The 14,101-nt window shown below is 34.7% G+C and overlaps 1 protein-coding gene across 1 annotated transcript; it reads left to right on the forward strand.

The window, feature by feature from the left end:
* The first annotated feature begins 2,789 nt into the window (after nucleotides 1-2,789).
* LOC141818825 (O-fucosyltransferase 9-like) lies at nucleotides 2,790-13,884 on the forward strand. Its single transcript, XM_074706254.1, has 10 exons — nucleotides 2,790-3,355; nucleotides 3,791-3,863; nucleotides 3,989-4,056; nucleotides 5,676-5,764; nucleotides 6,546-6,743; nucleotides 7,434-7,638; nucleotides 7,719-7,886; nucleotides 8,796-8,963; nucleotides 9,195-9,382; nucleotides 13,455-13,884. The coding sequence occupies exons 1-10, from the start codon at nucleotides 3,008-3,010 to the stop codon at nucleotides 13,588-13,590; spliced, it is 1,641 nt and encodes a 546-aa protein (XP_074562355.1). The 5' UTR covers nucleotides 2,790-3,007; the 3' UTR covers nucleotides 13,591-13,884.
* The last annotated feature ends 217 nt before the right edge of the window (nucleotides 13,885-14,101 follow it).

The raw sequence follows: 14,101 nt of genomic DNA on the forward strand, positions 1-14,101 counted from the left end.
CACACCCCTGTTGGGGTCTCCTGGTTATTAGAAACATTCTAAGAGTCACATATTTCAATGGATCACGGGTTTAAATCCTGTTTAGGTTATTTTATGTTCCTATTTATTTTTGCTACTTCTATTAATCCAAAAATTTCAGAAAAATATTCTAAAATTCTAAAAAAATCATAGAATATTTCTAAAATTATTTTTGAGAATTTTCGGGCGTTACAGAGGAAGACTGCGCAAGATAACTAAGACAGAACGAAGGAGGAAAATAGCCAACATTAAGTTGACCATTCCCGACGTCTTGGTGCCCTGATCCATTTCGGGCCCCCTAAAGTCCATATGAAGTCGACCATTCCCGACGTCTTGGTGCCCTGATCCATTTCGGGCCCCCTAAAGTCCAGGCGCTTGAATCCATTCAGGGCGTCCTAAAGTCCAAGCGCCCGGATCCATTTTGGGCACCTGAATACCCAATCCATGTCAGCGTGAGTCATTACCGAAGCAGATGAGGATGGAGTCCACGTCAACAGAGTCCAAGTGCCCGGAGAGCTTCTAGGCGCCTGGATCGCAAGGAGTCATCCATATCCATTAGCGGACTGTTGACAGATCAGATTGGAATCGATGAATCCAAGCGCCTGGAAGGCTTCCAGGCGCCTTGGAAGTGTAATGTCAGCACAACGGTCAGATTGAGGTAAATGCTATAAATAGACTGAAGCTCAACGTAGAATACACACTCAAATTATCTATTTCATTCAATTCATTTAAAGTCTACACTCAACTATTGTACAAGGTTTCTCCATCTCCGGATCAATTTTGATGAGGAGACTTTGATTGAAGCTTTCATAGTTTTGGACTCACAACCCGAGGGTTGTAACCAAGTATATTCTGTGCCTCGTAGTTTCTTATGTTATATTTACATTTTAATTAATGTGTCCTTGCTAAAACGTTAGCAAGAGAAAGAGGTCACTTTTACTTGCAGATCGATATTCATTCATCCCATCTAACCATCCACAAAAAGCTTTCGTTGCACCAACACATTCAAGAGCTTGGTTGCATCAGACCTCTTGAGATCTTTAGGTCATGAATTCTTGAAGTTGTGCACCCCTCACGACTTGCTTGTCATCACAAGTTTCAAATGAAGGAGTAGCTGTGTGTTGCTAGAGGACCTCCTTGATAATCACAATAATGAGTTGTATGAACTTCCCCAAAGTGAGAGTCTCTATTGTTGCCTCTAAAGCATTGGCAGGAGGTTATCGTTGTTGACCCATGGAAATTCTAGTTCCTTTAGATTCTTTCTCCTAATGCTCATCATTCTCAATATCTTAGCTCTTATTTCTCACAGACAATGTCAATAGAAATGCATCCTAACTCCGCTTCTCGATGGACTCTGCCAAAGCTCCTTCTAGTGATGTGGATGGCCCTACGTGGATTAATACATATCAGAAGACATTAGTGTTATCCAACAAAAACCTTTTGATACTTAAGTCAATCTCCATTGGTAGAGCCTAAGAGAGAAAATAGAATGCAAAAGTAAAGAAAAATGCTAGAGAGAATGGAATCAAGATCTCCTACCATTTTTGGTTCTCTCCTTTTTTATATGGCATATACTTTTGATTCGAATAGCTACCTATTTCCTAGGGGAGGGGTGGATGGTATAAATTATGAGGAGACCTTGTCAGCTGAGCTTGTCGGACCATGCCTTGTCATGACTCATTCCAATATGGTACTTGACCAATTATAGTTTGCTTGACTACATCTTGTTGCAACTCCTTTCACATGTCAATTCAATTATGGCCTATGTATCTGGCCATACCTTGTAGGGGTTAAGGTTTGTCACAGCTCATTCCTATTAGAGACATGCCCTGGAATGACGCCATGCGGGGAGGGGGGCGACTTTGGTCTTCTGTAGGACTAGACTCACCATGAGAGGCTTGAGGAAGCCTAAGATGCTAGGAGGGGTGAGTTGCAGATGAGACTCAATCATAGCCTTGAGTAACGCCTTGTAACCTCATGATGGCAAATCAGAGCACTTGGATTGTTGAACACTTTAGATGTGGATATAAGTGTTTGAGATGTCGAGTACTATGGATGTTAAGGTTGACGCTCAAGCTATTGAGCAATCTAGAGGTTGATATAGGTGCTCAAGCTGCCAAGTATTTTGGAGTCTGAGATGGGTATTCAAGCCATTGAATTCTTTTGAGATGCTGAGTACTTGAGTCATGCCCCTAGGTCGAGGGTCTGGATTGAACTGGGAGGTGGATTGATGCCACATGTACTAGGTTTGTTAGAAGCCGGCTATCCATAGTATCAATGGCAAATGCCCATTTAATTTTTTTCACTTCGCAAGATCCCGAAACTAATAAATGCTAATACTGAAGTTTATCTTCAGAAAAAAAAGGAACGCGAGCAGATTATGTATCAAGATACCACATCATCTACAAACATTGATTCTGTCATGAAAATTGACAATAGAAGTTGCTCCTGTCGGACAAGCTAAAACTTGAGTTACGATTATTTAGCTTAAGGAAAAACTACTCAAAAACATTAAAATGCTCCAGTTGATTTCTTTATAACTGTCTCTTGTCCAAATTAAGGACATATCGACCATGTCCAGACCACCCATGAAGTTGTCTTTATTATCCAAAAATATGAATTTCTTTTTTTTTTCGTGAGATAATCTTAACAATCCTTATTATTTGTATATGAAAGACAAAAAAAAAAAAAAAAAGTCATTATTAAGGCATCGAATTCCAAGCCATCGCTGTTCATCTTTAATTTTTTTCCCCCTATCCCGTGCAAGCGTCTAAAATGGCTTCCAGTGGCGCTCCTTATTTTTCCTCGCTGTCTTCCTCTCGGCGCTCCCTCAATTTTTGATCTCGATTCGAGTTCCGCTCGCCGATAGGCAATAAAGTCCTGCGCCACTCCTCGTCTTAACTTTTCTTTAATTCGTCCTCTTCGCTCTGGGATGATCCCTAACGAGGGAGCTTTCTTCGGATCTGGGAGGGGCCGGCCGTGACGAACCATGCTTGGGCGGAGCCGTCTCGGCGGCGGAGCGTCGTCTCCGATGCCAGAGCGGCGAGGGAAGAGCGGCGATGGCGCGTCGCGGAGCGTCTGGAGGTTAGTGCACTGGGTGGCGGTGGCGACGTTCCGGCGGAGGGGGGCGCTTCTGGTGGTCCCGCTCCTCTACCTGGCCCTCACGCTGGTGTTCTTAGGAAGGTGGGAGTGGGACCTCAAGCCGCCCATGCCGGTCCGCATCGGCGTCGCCGTCCTCAGGAGGAGGGTACCACCGCCAGGGTCAGTGTACCGCAGTCCGCAGGTGTTTCAGAAGCTGTGGCCTTACATGCAGGCCGATGCAAACCACTCCATCCCGGTGATTATCGAAAATTATCCATTTGGCTGTTTCTTTGTTTGATTTCCCCGGTCGAGGGGGGGGGGGGGGGGGGGGGGGGGGGGGGTCGAGTATTAAAACCTAGATTTGTTTTCTTGAAGTGAATGAATTAGGCAATTTAACTTATCCTCGTTTAGAGACGTAGCGGAATATATTAAATTAAAATTTTACGACCTTAAAGAAATTGATGCATCTGGGGAATAAAGGGTAAGGATACCTTTGTATTAGTCAGATTCAAAATTAGCGCGTTTATTTAACTGCTGCTTACTGTATATTGCTGACAGTATGGTGTCGGGATCAAGAGAATTTTAGTATCATGGGTATTAACCTTACTGCCAGCCTATTGTAGCCCACTATTGCTTTCCTGCTTCATAGTTTATGCCATCAAAATTATATTATGTTTTACATGTCGTGCAGTTGACAGCAGCATGGCACCACAAAGCAACTCAAAAATGGATACCTTGCTCCTGGAAGAGTTTGTCACAAGCAGGTGAGAACTCTGAATACTGCACAGGAACCTATGTCTTCAAGAATAAAAATTTCTCAATACAAATAATGTTCCATAAGCCAGGAAAAATGTTAAATTAGTAGTCTTTATATCTAATTTGTATACAGAGTTGCCGACTTCAAATGGTTTTCTCATAATTGAAGCAAATGGTGGTTTGAATCAGCAACGCCTATCTGTAAGTGCTCTTACAAAGTGGCTTCTTTCTCTATACACTAGCTTGAAAGTAAGCATAACTATTCTAATTTCCCCTGGATGTAAGTTCTTAAAAGTTTAATAATCTCTTGCAAGTACCCTAAATATTGCTTTCATGTGTCTGGAATTGGTGTTCTATTGTCAATCACTATTTGCTATGTCACATAATGAACGTTGGCCTTCTAAAATACAGCATGTAGAGATAATATAATAATTATTGTTATCTTTTTTCTAATCTAAAAAATCTATGGAAAAGAAATGAAAATAAAAAAATATGGTAAAAATTTCATTCATTTCACTTATTCCACAAGAAGACAAGGAAGAAATAGTGGTTTTGTTGAATCTCAAAGTATGAATTTTCACTAATAAGATACTAAGATTTCCTTCATATTTGGAATTGTACAAAAAGATTGCCTTTATCAAAAGGGCATCAAACAATTTCCATTAATTAAACCATGAAAATCAATTAGAAAGTCCCAATATGCTTGTCGAATGAAATGCCTGTTGCTATCTGCTCCAATAACAAATGACCATTCTTTCATCTTAGATCAGGGGATTCTCTCAATTGTAGTAGCCCCGTTTGGATAATGTATAGCTCAAAATCTCATGCTAAAGAGTATGGAGGTTCAACTCCTCTTAAAGGCATAATGTTAAAATGCTTATTTAATGAAGAATTCAATAACAATCAAATCTAATCAATGTTGAAATACCTATTTTTTGGTACAAAGTATTCTACCAATCCCCATGATCTGAGTCCAAGCTATTGGAATTGTAATGGAAAATGCAAAGACTACCATAAAACAATCCAAGAAAGACTTGCTATATTCACATGAATTGTACAAAAAGATTGCCTTTATCAAAAGGACATCAAACAATTTCCATTAATGAAACCATGAAAATCAATCAGAAAGTCCCAGTATGCTTGTCGAAAGAAATGCCTGTTGCTATCTGCTCTAATAACAAATGACCTTTCTTTCATCTCAGATCAGGGGATTTTCTCAATTGTAGTATCCCCATAGCTCAAAAATCTCATGCTAAAGAGCGTGGAGGTTCAAGTCCTCTTGAAGGCATAATGTTAAAAATGCTTATTTAATGAAGAATTCAATAACAATCAAATCTAATCAATGCTGAAATACCTATTTTTTGGTACAAAGTATTCTATCAATCCCCATGATCCAAGTCCAAGCTATTGGAATTGTAATGGAAAATGCAAAGACTACCATTAAAGCAATCCAAGAAAGATTTGCTATATTCACATGAATTGTCTCCTATCTCTCCAAAGTAATTATTTAATTATTGACCAATAATCATAATGGAATTAATGGCCTAGAGTCGAACAGAATTCTGACTTAAGGCTATTATTAGCGAACCAATCCAATAATTCTTCTTGTAATACTTTCTAAAATTTCTTCTGGAATTGGGAAGTATTAAGTAAAGATATTATACACATAACTTTTCTTTGAATTATATATACTTTGTCAGCACTTGCCTGTTTTATATTAAAAATGCTTAGTATCTAATGTTTTAAAATGGCTTAGCATTCATCTAGGTTCATCATGTTTGTTACACAAGAAAATTACTTCTGAATTTTCTGTGATGCAGATATCTGATGCAGTGGCAGTGGCAGGCTTGCTAAATGCCACACTTGTAATACCAATGTTTCATTTCAACAGTGTTTGGCGTGATTCTAGGTAATAGAAATGTCTTAATCCTTTGCTTTAGGCATTAATTTTTTATTTATATGTTTCATTTGGTTAGTTGATAAGCTCTTTTTGAGTTTTAATGTAGTATATGGTCAAGCAAACATAGTTTACAGGTTTGGATTTATAGGTTTCCATTTTTTCTATCGATCAATACCTGAGATCTTTCAGCGTTTTTATCAGTACAGCTGGTACAAGGACATTTGCATGGACAAACCTTGCCCCTTGATGAGATTCTTGTTGAAGCCTAGTATGCTTGTCAGAGTAGTTACAAGGGCATGGTCTATGTGATTTTATAATACTCTAATTTCTAATGAATTGTGGAACAAGATTTTATAATGCTGGAAATGAAATACTTATGTGTAGGTCTTCATTTTTTAAAAAATATTTTGATCAAAGGACTTATATGATGAATTAGGTCACAGAACCATACTGACTGTATTTTTCTTCTATGGCATGATACTTTAGAGATTACATCTTAGTTGTTACCATCATGAGCGCTAAGGCTTCTAATCATGGGTGTCCATGGCTCCATTAACAGAATAGCACTTTTTCATGTGGTACTATGATTTTGTAAATTAATCTTCACCAAAAATAAATTTGTGGGTGCTCATGGTTAATTTGACACTTTATGTGGTTATATTTAATATTCAGAGTCTGGTTTTCTTACTTTGTTATTTTAGTGGAATATGACTATAGTTGTTGGATATTTCTTTTCTGAAAAGAGTACACTGAAATACTGTCTTGATTTTGCTTGTCTTGATTCTTGTAGCAAGTTTGAGGATATATTTGATGAAGAGTACTTCACTGAAATCCTGAAAGATCATGTAAGAGTGGTAAAAGAGCTTCCTCCAGATATATTGCAGCGATTTGACAACAACATTAGCAATATTTTAAATATGAGAAGTAGGGCTCTGCAATCAAAGACCTATTATCTGGAGAAGGTTCTGCCAAAACTGATAGAATTTGGGTATGTGCTTAATGTTTAAAGTAAAATATTCCCCTTCTCTCTAGTTTCTTACCCTCCAATCATTTTTATAGATTGCCTTTATATACCAATTCATGGTTAAGGCTTTTGGATATGAATGGAAAAGAAACCTTTAGGCTTGGTGAAAATTTTTTCAAGGAATTTGTTGTGTCCTACCAGTCAATATCTTTCCAATTGCATTCATATTTCTTACTATATCATCCTGCTACTTGTGAAGTTCTTTCATTTTGTTTATTTTGTCATATATGTTTGATTGAGTGTCTGTATGCTCACAATCTATTCTGATATTTTCCATTCGCTTGGTTTATAAGCTATGTTCTCTTATATGTCACATGTAAATGTGGATCCAAATTCAGTCCTGATAATTAAGATTCATGTCCAAATTGATTCAAGCTTAAGTTTTCTTTAATGCATGGATCCTAATTGTTTAAACTTAATGAGTTACAGTTAGGTAATTGTACACAATTTTAACCGTTTGTAAACAGATTCAATCAGAGTCTTGAAAGTTCCATTCCTTTAAACATTGAATAGATTAATCATAAAATGGTTGGCCATTCGGTTATCATATAAAATTGTGCAGATGCTGATTCAAATTTGAATTGTTTAGCCTTTAAAAAATGTTGGACTGTTGTCCTTTGTGATGTTAATGTTTACTTCTGTGTTTTTGTTCAGAGCCATACGAATTGCACCCTTCTCTAACAGATTGGCTCATTCGGTTCCACCCAGTATCCAAGGATTGAGATGTCTGACCAATTATGAAGCACTGCGCTTTTCTCAACCAATAAGGGCACTTGCAGACAAAATGGTAGACAGAATGGTAACAAACAGTTCAAAAAATGGTGGGAAGTATATATCAGTGCATCTTCGGTTTGAACAGGTCTTTTGTGATATTCTTGCAAAAATTTGTTTCTGAACTTTTGGCCAAGGGATTGAAATATTGGACTTTTTACATTTCAGGATATGGTAGCTTTTTCATGCTGTACTTATGATGGTGGCCAGCTAGAGAAAGATGAAATGAATAAAGCTCGTGAAAGGGGTTGGAGAGGGAAATTCAATAGGCCTGGTCGAGTTATTAGCCCAGAAGCTAACAGAAGGAATGGGAGATGCCCCTTAACACCACTAGAGGTTTTATACCAATTTCCTTCCAACATTATCATGTTATAAGCCTGTGGAAAATGTCTACTAAAAGTTGACCTACAGTCTAGGCAAGGACCATTTACTGATGGCTGTTGTGTTAAATGGCATGCCTATTCTGTACTAATTTGTGCTGGATGCATACATGGATAATTTTTTATTATGTTGGCCACTTAACCACCTGGAACAGTGACATTGTACTAGAAACCACACTCTGCCATGGAGTTATAATCCTTATTCCAAGTATTTGCGTGACAATGTTATCTATACAGTTCAAATTAGCTCTACTATTAAAATTGTATGCTTTATGCAAATTTATATTGATGAATTTCCAGCAATGATCTTTTTCTACTTGAGCTATCTTTGATTCTAAGTATCTATGTAACTGTCTGGTCTTATAGTTCCAATTAGCTCTAGTAATAAAAGTTATACATTGTGCAAATTGTTAGGTTCTCCTTGATGAAATTTAGTTTTTCCTCATTGTCTCATAATTATATAAAAAAAAACCTTCTATAGGTTCTAGGGTTAATCATACCCTTATCAGTATCCTTCATTATTTTTCTACCATAAAGGAATAACTGTAAGCCCACAATTCGATTTGAAAATATGGTTTCATTGTCCATATTCAGTACTATAAAGGCACACACTATTACAATGGCTCTTAGATCATAGGATCTATTTTTGACACAAACATTTATTTTAGGTCTTGAATATGGGTACACTAAAAAATGTGCTTTTGCATGCAAGGCAACTACAGGTGTGATCATTTTTCTGTCTGTTTTTCTCCTCTCACACATGATTTAGTCAGTTTATTTATATCCAAAAACTGCTTGGCATTGACAACTTTCACATATTTCTTCATTGTTGTCAGCCAGTTAACTAAATGTTGTTGTTTTCTAGGTTGGAATGATGCTTCGAGGCATGGGATTTGATAACAATACGTTAGTCTACGTTGCCTCTGGAAAGATATATAATGCAGAAAAATATATGGCTCCTCTCCATCAGCTATTTCCACTCTTAGAGACCAAGGATACTCTAGCTTCAACATATGAACTTGCACCTTTCAAGGTATTTTAATTGTTTTAGGCATTTTTATGGCACAATAATGTCTAAGCATAAAAAAATCTTGTTTTTTTTTGTTTCCTTTTGTGTTGTCTATATGTACTTATTGCTTTGTATATCTACCATTCATTAAAATATCTTATTTCATATTATAGTTCCTTGGATAAACTGCATCTTGAGTTTATACTGATTTTTTAAATTTGTTATGCAATCTAAAAGTATAATCCTTTCCTCTAGGGACACTCATCACGGTTGGCAGCACTTGATTATAGTGTCTGTGCTCACAGTGAAGTTTTTGTAACAACTCAAGGTGGAAATTTCCCTCATTTTTTGATGGGACACAGGCGCTATTTTAAGGGACACTCAAAAACAATAAATCCTGACAAGAGAAAGTTGGTGTTATCATTTGACAACCCTTATATTAGGTAACAACTTTTATTCAGAATGTTGCTTGGTAAAAGTTATTACATGGCCTTTATCAGTTCCTTTCTCTTCCTTCCCTTATAGCTATTAAGGCAGTAATTCAGGTTTTCACCTTTTGCATGTAGAGGTGCTATATCAAGCTAATATCATGAATAGTTAGTTTTTTCTATCTTGCATGAATGCCATGTCCAAGGTAAGACACAACATAGGTAATGTAGTTCAATAATTAAGAATATATCAGGCTAATATAAAGAAGAAATATCATGATAAGAATTAAGAATGTTCTTGTCTGCAACTCAATTACTTGTTCAATAACTGACACAACAACAAAAACAACAACTAAGTCTTATCTTAGTAGGCGGGGTTAGCTATATGAATTATTCTATGTCATTGAACTCTATCTCCTAGTATATCATCATTTATATTTAAATAAATTTTATCTTATTTTATTATTGTTAAGTTTTTTGTTTCCTCATTTGATGTGCATGCTTATCATAGTTTCACATCGCCTAACTGGAGTATTTATTGATCATCTAAATGCATGTCTGTACGTGCCCCTCGGAGTTTTTCCTCAATAAATATAACCTCGACTTTCTTTCTAATATTTTTATTTATTATTTTGTCCATCCTTATATGTCCACACATCCATCTTAATATCTTCATCTCTGCAACTCACATCTTCTACTTATGTGCTCGAGTCATAGTTCAAAATTCAGTTCCATATAATATAAAAAGTTTAATCCTTGTTTTGTTCATTTACTTTATTAGATGAACTTTACGATCATAAAGAACATTTAATGTTCTCTTTCATTTAAATCATCCTGCTTGTATTGTATGTAAGATATTTCTTTCAAACCCTCCATCTTTTTGAAAAAATGAACCTAAATACTTAAAGCTCTTAGTTGCAAACAACTTGTTTTCTTCTATCTTAGCAATTATCTCATTACGTCTAATATTGTTAAAAACATGCACCACAGTATCATATTTTGGATGTGTCTAGTGAGTTCGTTCATGATTATTGTAAAATAGGGACTTAGAGCTGATTCTTGATAGAATTTTATTTTTACGAGAAATGCTTCTGTTAATCCGTCTGAAACCTTCACTCTTACTATTACATCCTCATACATATATTAATTAGTTTAATATACGTTATGTTAACACATCTCTTTTTTATACTTCTCTATAATTTCTATTGGGACTCTATTATAAGTTCTTTTTTCAGGTAGATGAATACCATGTGTAAGTCTTGCATCTATTCTCGATGCTTTTTAATCTATCTGAGAAAGTTTATAGCTTCTATTATTGACTTTCTAGTTATAAACTCAAAATGATTTTCGGTTACTTTGGTCTCCTTAGTTTTTTTTAATTACTCTTTCCTAAAATTTTATGATATATTCATTAGTTTAATATTCTTATAGTTTACACAATTTTGTACATCTCTTGTGTTCTTATATAAGAGAGAATTAAAGTACTGACCTTTCATTGATTTGATAATTTTTTCATTTTCAATATTAAGTTGAATAATATTGTCAGTCATTTAATATTTTATTTCTCTTAGCACTTTTATACTTCTATTGGAATATTATTTAGTCCAATTACTTTTTCATTTTGTATTGCATTTAAAGTTTGTTCTACTTCTGAAATTTAAATTATACGATAAAAATTTAATTTTTTATATTCATTTGATTTACTTAAATTATCTAAGTTAAGTTGATCACTTAAATTTTCATTAAAAAGTTGATGAAAATACTTTTCCATCACTCTTTTATTTCCTTATCAATTAATAGTACCCTATTGCATTTATTTTTAATATAGTTTATTTGGATAAGATTTCTTATTTTCTCTCACTCTCTTTAGTTATTCTATAAATATCCTTTTCCTCTTCTTTTGTATTCAATTTTCGATATAAATATTTAAAAGTTTCATTTTTTACTTCATTTACTACTTTCTTGGTTACTTTATGCTTTAAAGGTTTTCCTCATTTTTACAAGTATATGATACCTTCTAGGTGGTTTGTTTTTCTTCACTTTCTCTTGTACTTTTTCATTCCATTATCAAAATTCTTTATTTGGTGGTGCATGTTCCTTTGACTCAGTGGGTATACTCTTGGTTACTATTTTTAATTTTAATGTCATCTTATCCCATGTCATATTTGAGTAGCGTAATTATCTTATTACTTGTACTTTTACTCTCTTCTTAAATATGTTTTGCTTTCTATCTTTTAACTTCCACCATTTAATTTTATGAGTCATCCACATTTTCCTTCTATCGATACTATGCTTGAGGTGCATATCCAACACGACTAACTTATATTGGGTAGTTAAATTTTCTCTAGAAATAATTTTATAATCTTTATAAATCTTTCTATTATTTTTTCTAATTATAAGAAAGTCAATTTGTGATTTATTATTCTCACTTTTGAATATGATCAAGTATTTTTTTTTTTCTTAAAAAATATATTTGTTAATATGAGATCATTTCATATTGCAAAATCTAATAATATAGTTTTCCCTTTCAAATCCGTAATCCCTATGCACTCATATTCTTTATTTTTGACTCTACATACTCATTTAGATCTTCTATTAAAATCATTTTGGATGACCGAATATTTTGTAATATTTCATATATGTTATCCTAAATTATAGATTTTGTATCTTCATCTAATCCTATTTGAGGTGCATATATGCTAATTACATAATAGTTTTTTTCGCCATTACTATTTTGAGAACTATAGTCCTATCTCCTTTTCTAACTTCTCCTAGTATATTCTTTAGTGAATTATCTACAATAATACCTACTCTACTTTTAACTTTACCTCTTCCGAATAAACCAAATTTTAAAACTCGAATTCTCTATCATCTTTATCTTCTCTCCTATTTATTTTGTCCCTTATACACACGAAATATTAATTTTTCTTCTAATTATCATATTGACTATCTCCATTGCTTTACCAGTGAGTGTTCCTAGGTTAGAAGTTCTAAATCGTAGACAATTAGTTTTCTTATACTATTTATTTTTATCCAATTTATGGTGTGAGAACTCTTGTATTTTTAGTACTACACTCAAATTTTTATGGAGATGTAGCGGTCCTTGTCGAGGCATTACAGTCAGGCCCCGCAATGCGTTCCTTCTGATGAACAATCTAGCATTAACACAATAATTTGATGGATCAATTCATTGAACATTTATCTGAAAGTCAATGCTGGCTGACAACCTAATGCACAATCCTCATTTTTTCTTCTGGACTTGGGATCGACATCGGTGGATTTAGCGCAATAACTGACACTAATTTTTCCAATTGCTGAAAGTAGTTTTCAATTTCATTAATTCTTACATTGGGTGGTTTTTTTTGTTATGTGCTAGATTTCCAGCGTGATCAAACCAGGAAGCCTATTTTCCGGCATTGCTAGAACTGTGATTTGCTTCATGAACTTGTATTAAATTTCGTGACTCTTATCATATCTACTGTGTGTTTGATGAATGGCCTGCTTCTGATCCATATGACATCATGAATTATCTTGTTAATTGATTTCTTTTTATCTTTTTTCCCTTCCCTTTGGCATTTTTATATTTCTTTTGATTCTTTGGTATAGTGAATTATGTAAATGTCTGATTGAACATGAATTAATTACGAGAACCAATCTACAATGCTTACATGATACCAAAGCTAATAATCTGTCAATTATATCTTTGCAATTTTAGTCCTCACATAGTGTAACTGCAGCTTATTTCTTTCAGTTTCTGATTATTATTAGCCAATTTCTTGTTCCAAGCTACAAATATCTTTAGGTGATGCACGGTTTATTTCTCCTGAATGGTAATTGTGATGGAAGTATACATATTTTTTTTAGTTCCATCTTACTCATCCATCTCTAAGATGTCGCATCATGTTAGCTCTAAAATGTTGGTCTTCACATAATAATGTATAATGCGGTCATGTGAATATAAAGTATCAGAAGTAGGCCTTTTTTAACAAACACAACTGATAACAGATTTTACTATACATTAGTCTCTGATCATATTTCATTCAATGTGGTCATAATGTTATTTTGACAACATTCTCTTGGTTTGCAGATGGGACAGGTTCAAACGTAATATGCAGGAAGTTCTGCATCACAGTGATGTGAAGGGGATCAGTTTGAGAAAACCTGATGCATCCTTGTACACTTTTCCGATGCCGGATTGCATGTGTCAACAAGCAGAAACGTGAGATACTGTGTAGATTATTGGTTAGACAACGCAAGTCTAACAACAGAAGTGGGCTACTTTTTGAACGCTTTTAACACAGTTGTAAGTAGTTTTTCTCAGTATTAGTCAATCAATTGTAATCCTAATTCATTCATTCTTGTGCACAATCCTTCACAATTGCTTTCAATTTTTATGACATCACAATATATGCAAAATTTACACTATGAGAAGATTTGATGTGCTTCATGTGTATGCATCAAAAATTGCCATGCACTGTCAATAAGAAATGATTGAACTCCTATTGAGTTTTTTTTTTCTTTATACTTTTTGACATTTGGAAAAATTATTAGGCACTTTCTCTAGCTGGTTTCATAACCTTTTAGATGTGCTTTTTGTCATGATTCCAATAGACTCGTTCAAGATTCTAAAAGCTGCTGGAATGCCATGACTACATGTGCTAAGGCAGCCATATCCAATTTCATCATCCATTTGATCGACTGCAATGGATTTAAAGAATTGGATAGATGAATGAC

The sequence above is a fragment of the Curcuma longa genome, unplaced genomic scaffold (genome assembly GCF_044706935.1).
Source record: "Curcuma longa cultivar G26 ecotype Majalengka, Jawa Barat unplaced genomic scaffold, ITB_CL_G26_1.1 contig_26128, whole genome shotgun sequence".
NCBI classification, from domain to species: Eukaryota; Viridiplantae; Streptophyta; class Magnoliopsida; order Zingiberales; family Zingiberaceae; genus Curcuma; species Curcuma longa.

Excerpts from the sequence above, each read along its gene's own strand:
- LOC141818825 (XM_074706254.1), top strand. The coding sequence starts at position 3,008 with ATGCTTGGGCGGAGCCGTCTCGGCGGCGGAGCGTCGTCTCCGATGCCA. Across the intron at positions 4,057-5,675 it reads TGAATCAGCAACGCCTATCT|ATATCTGATGCAGTGGCAGT; the intron begins GTAAGTGCTCTT and ends TCTGTGATGCAG. Across the intron at positions 8,964-9,194 it reads ATGAACTTGCACCTTTCAAG|GGACACTCATCACGGTTGGC; the intron begins GTATTTTAATTG and ends CCTTTCCTCTAG.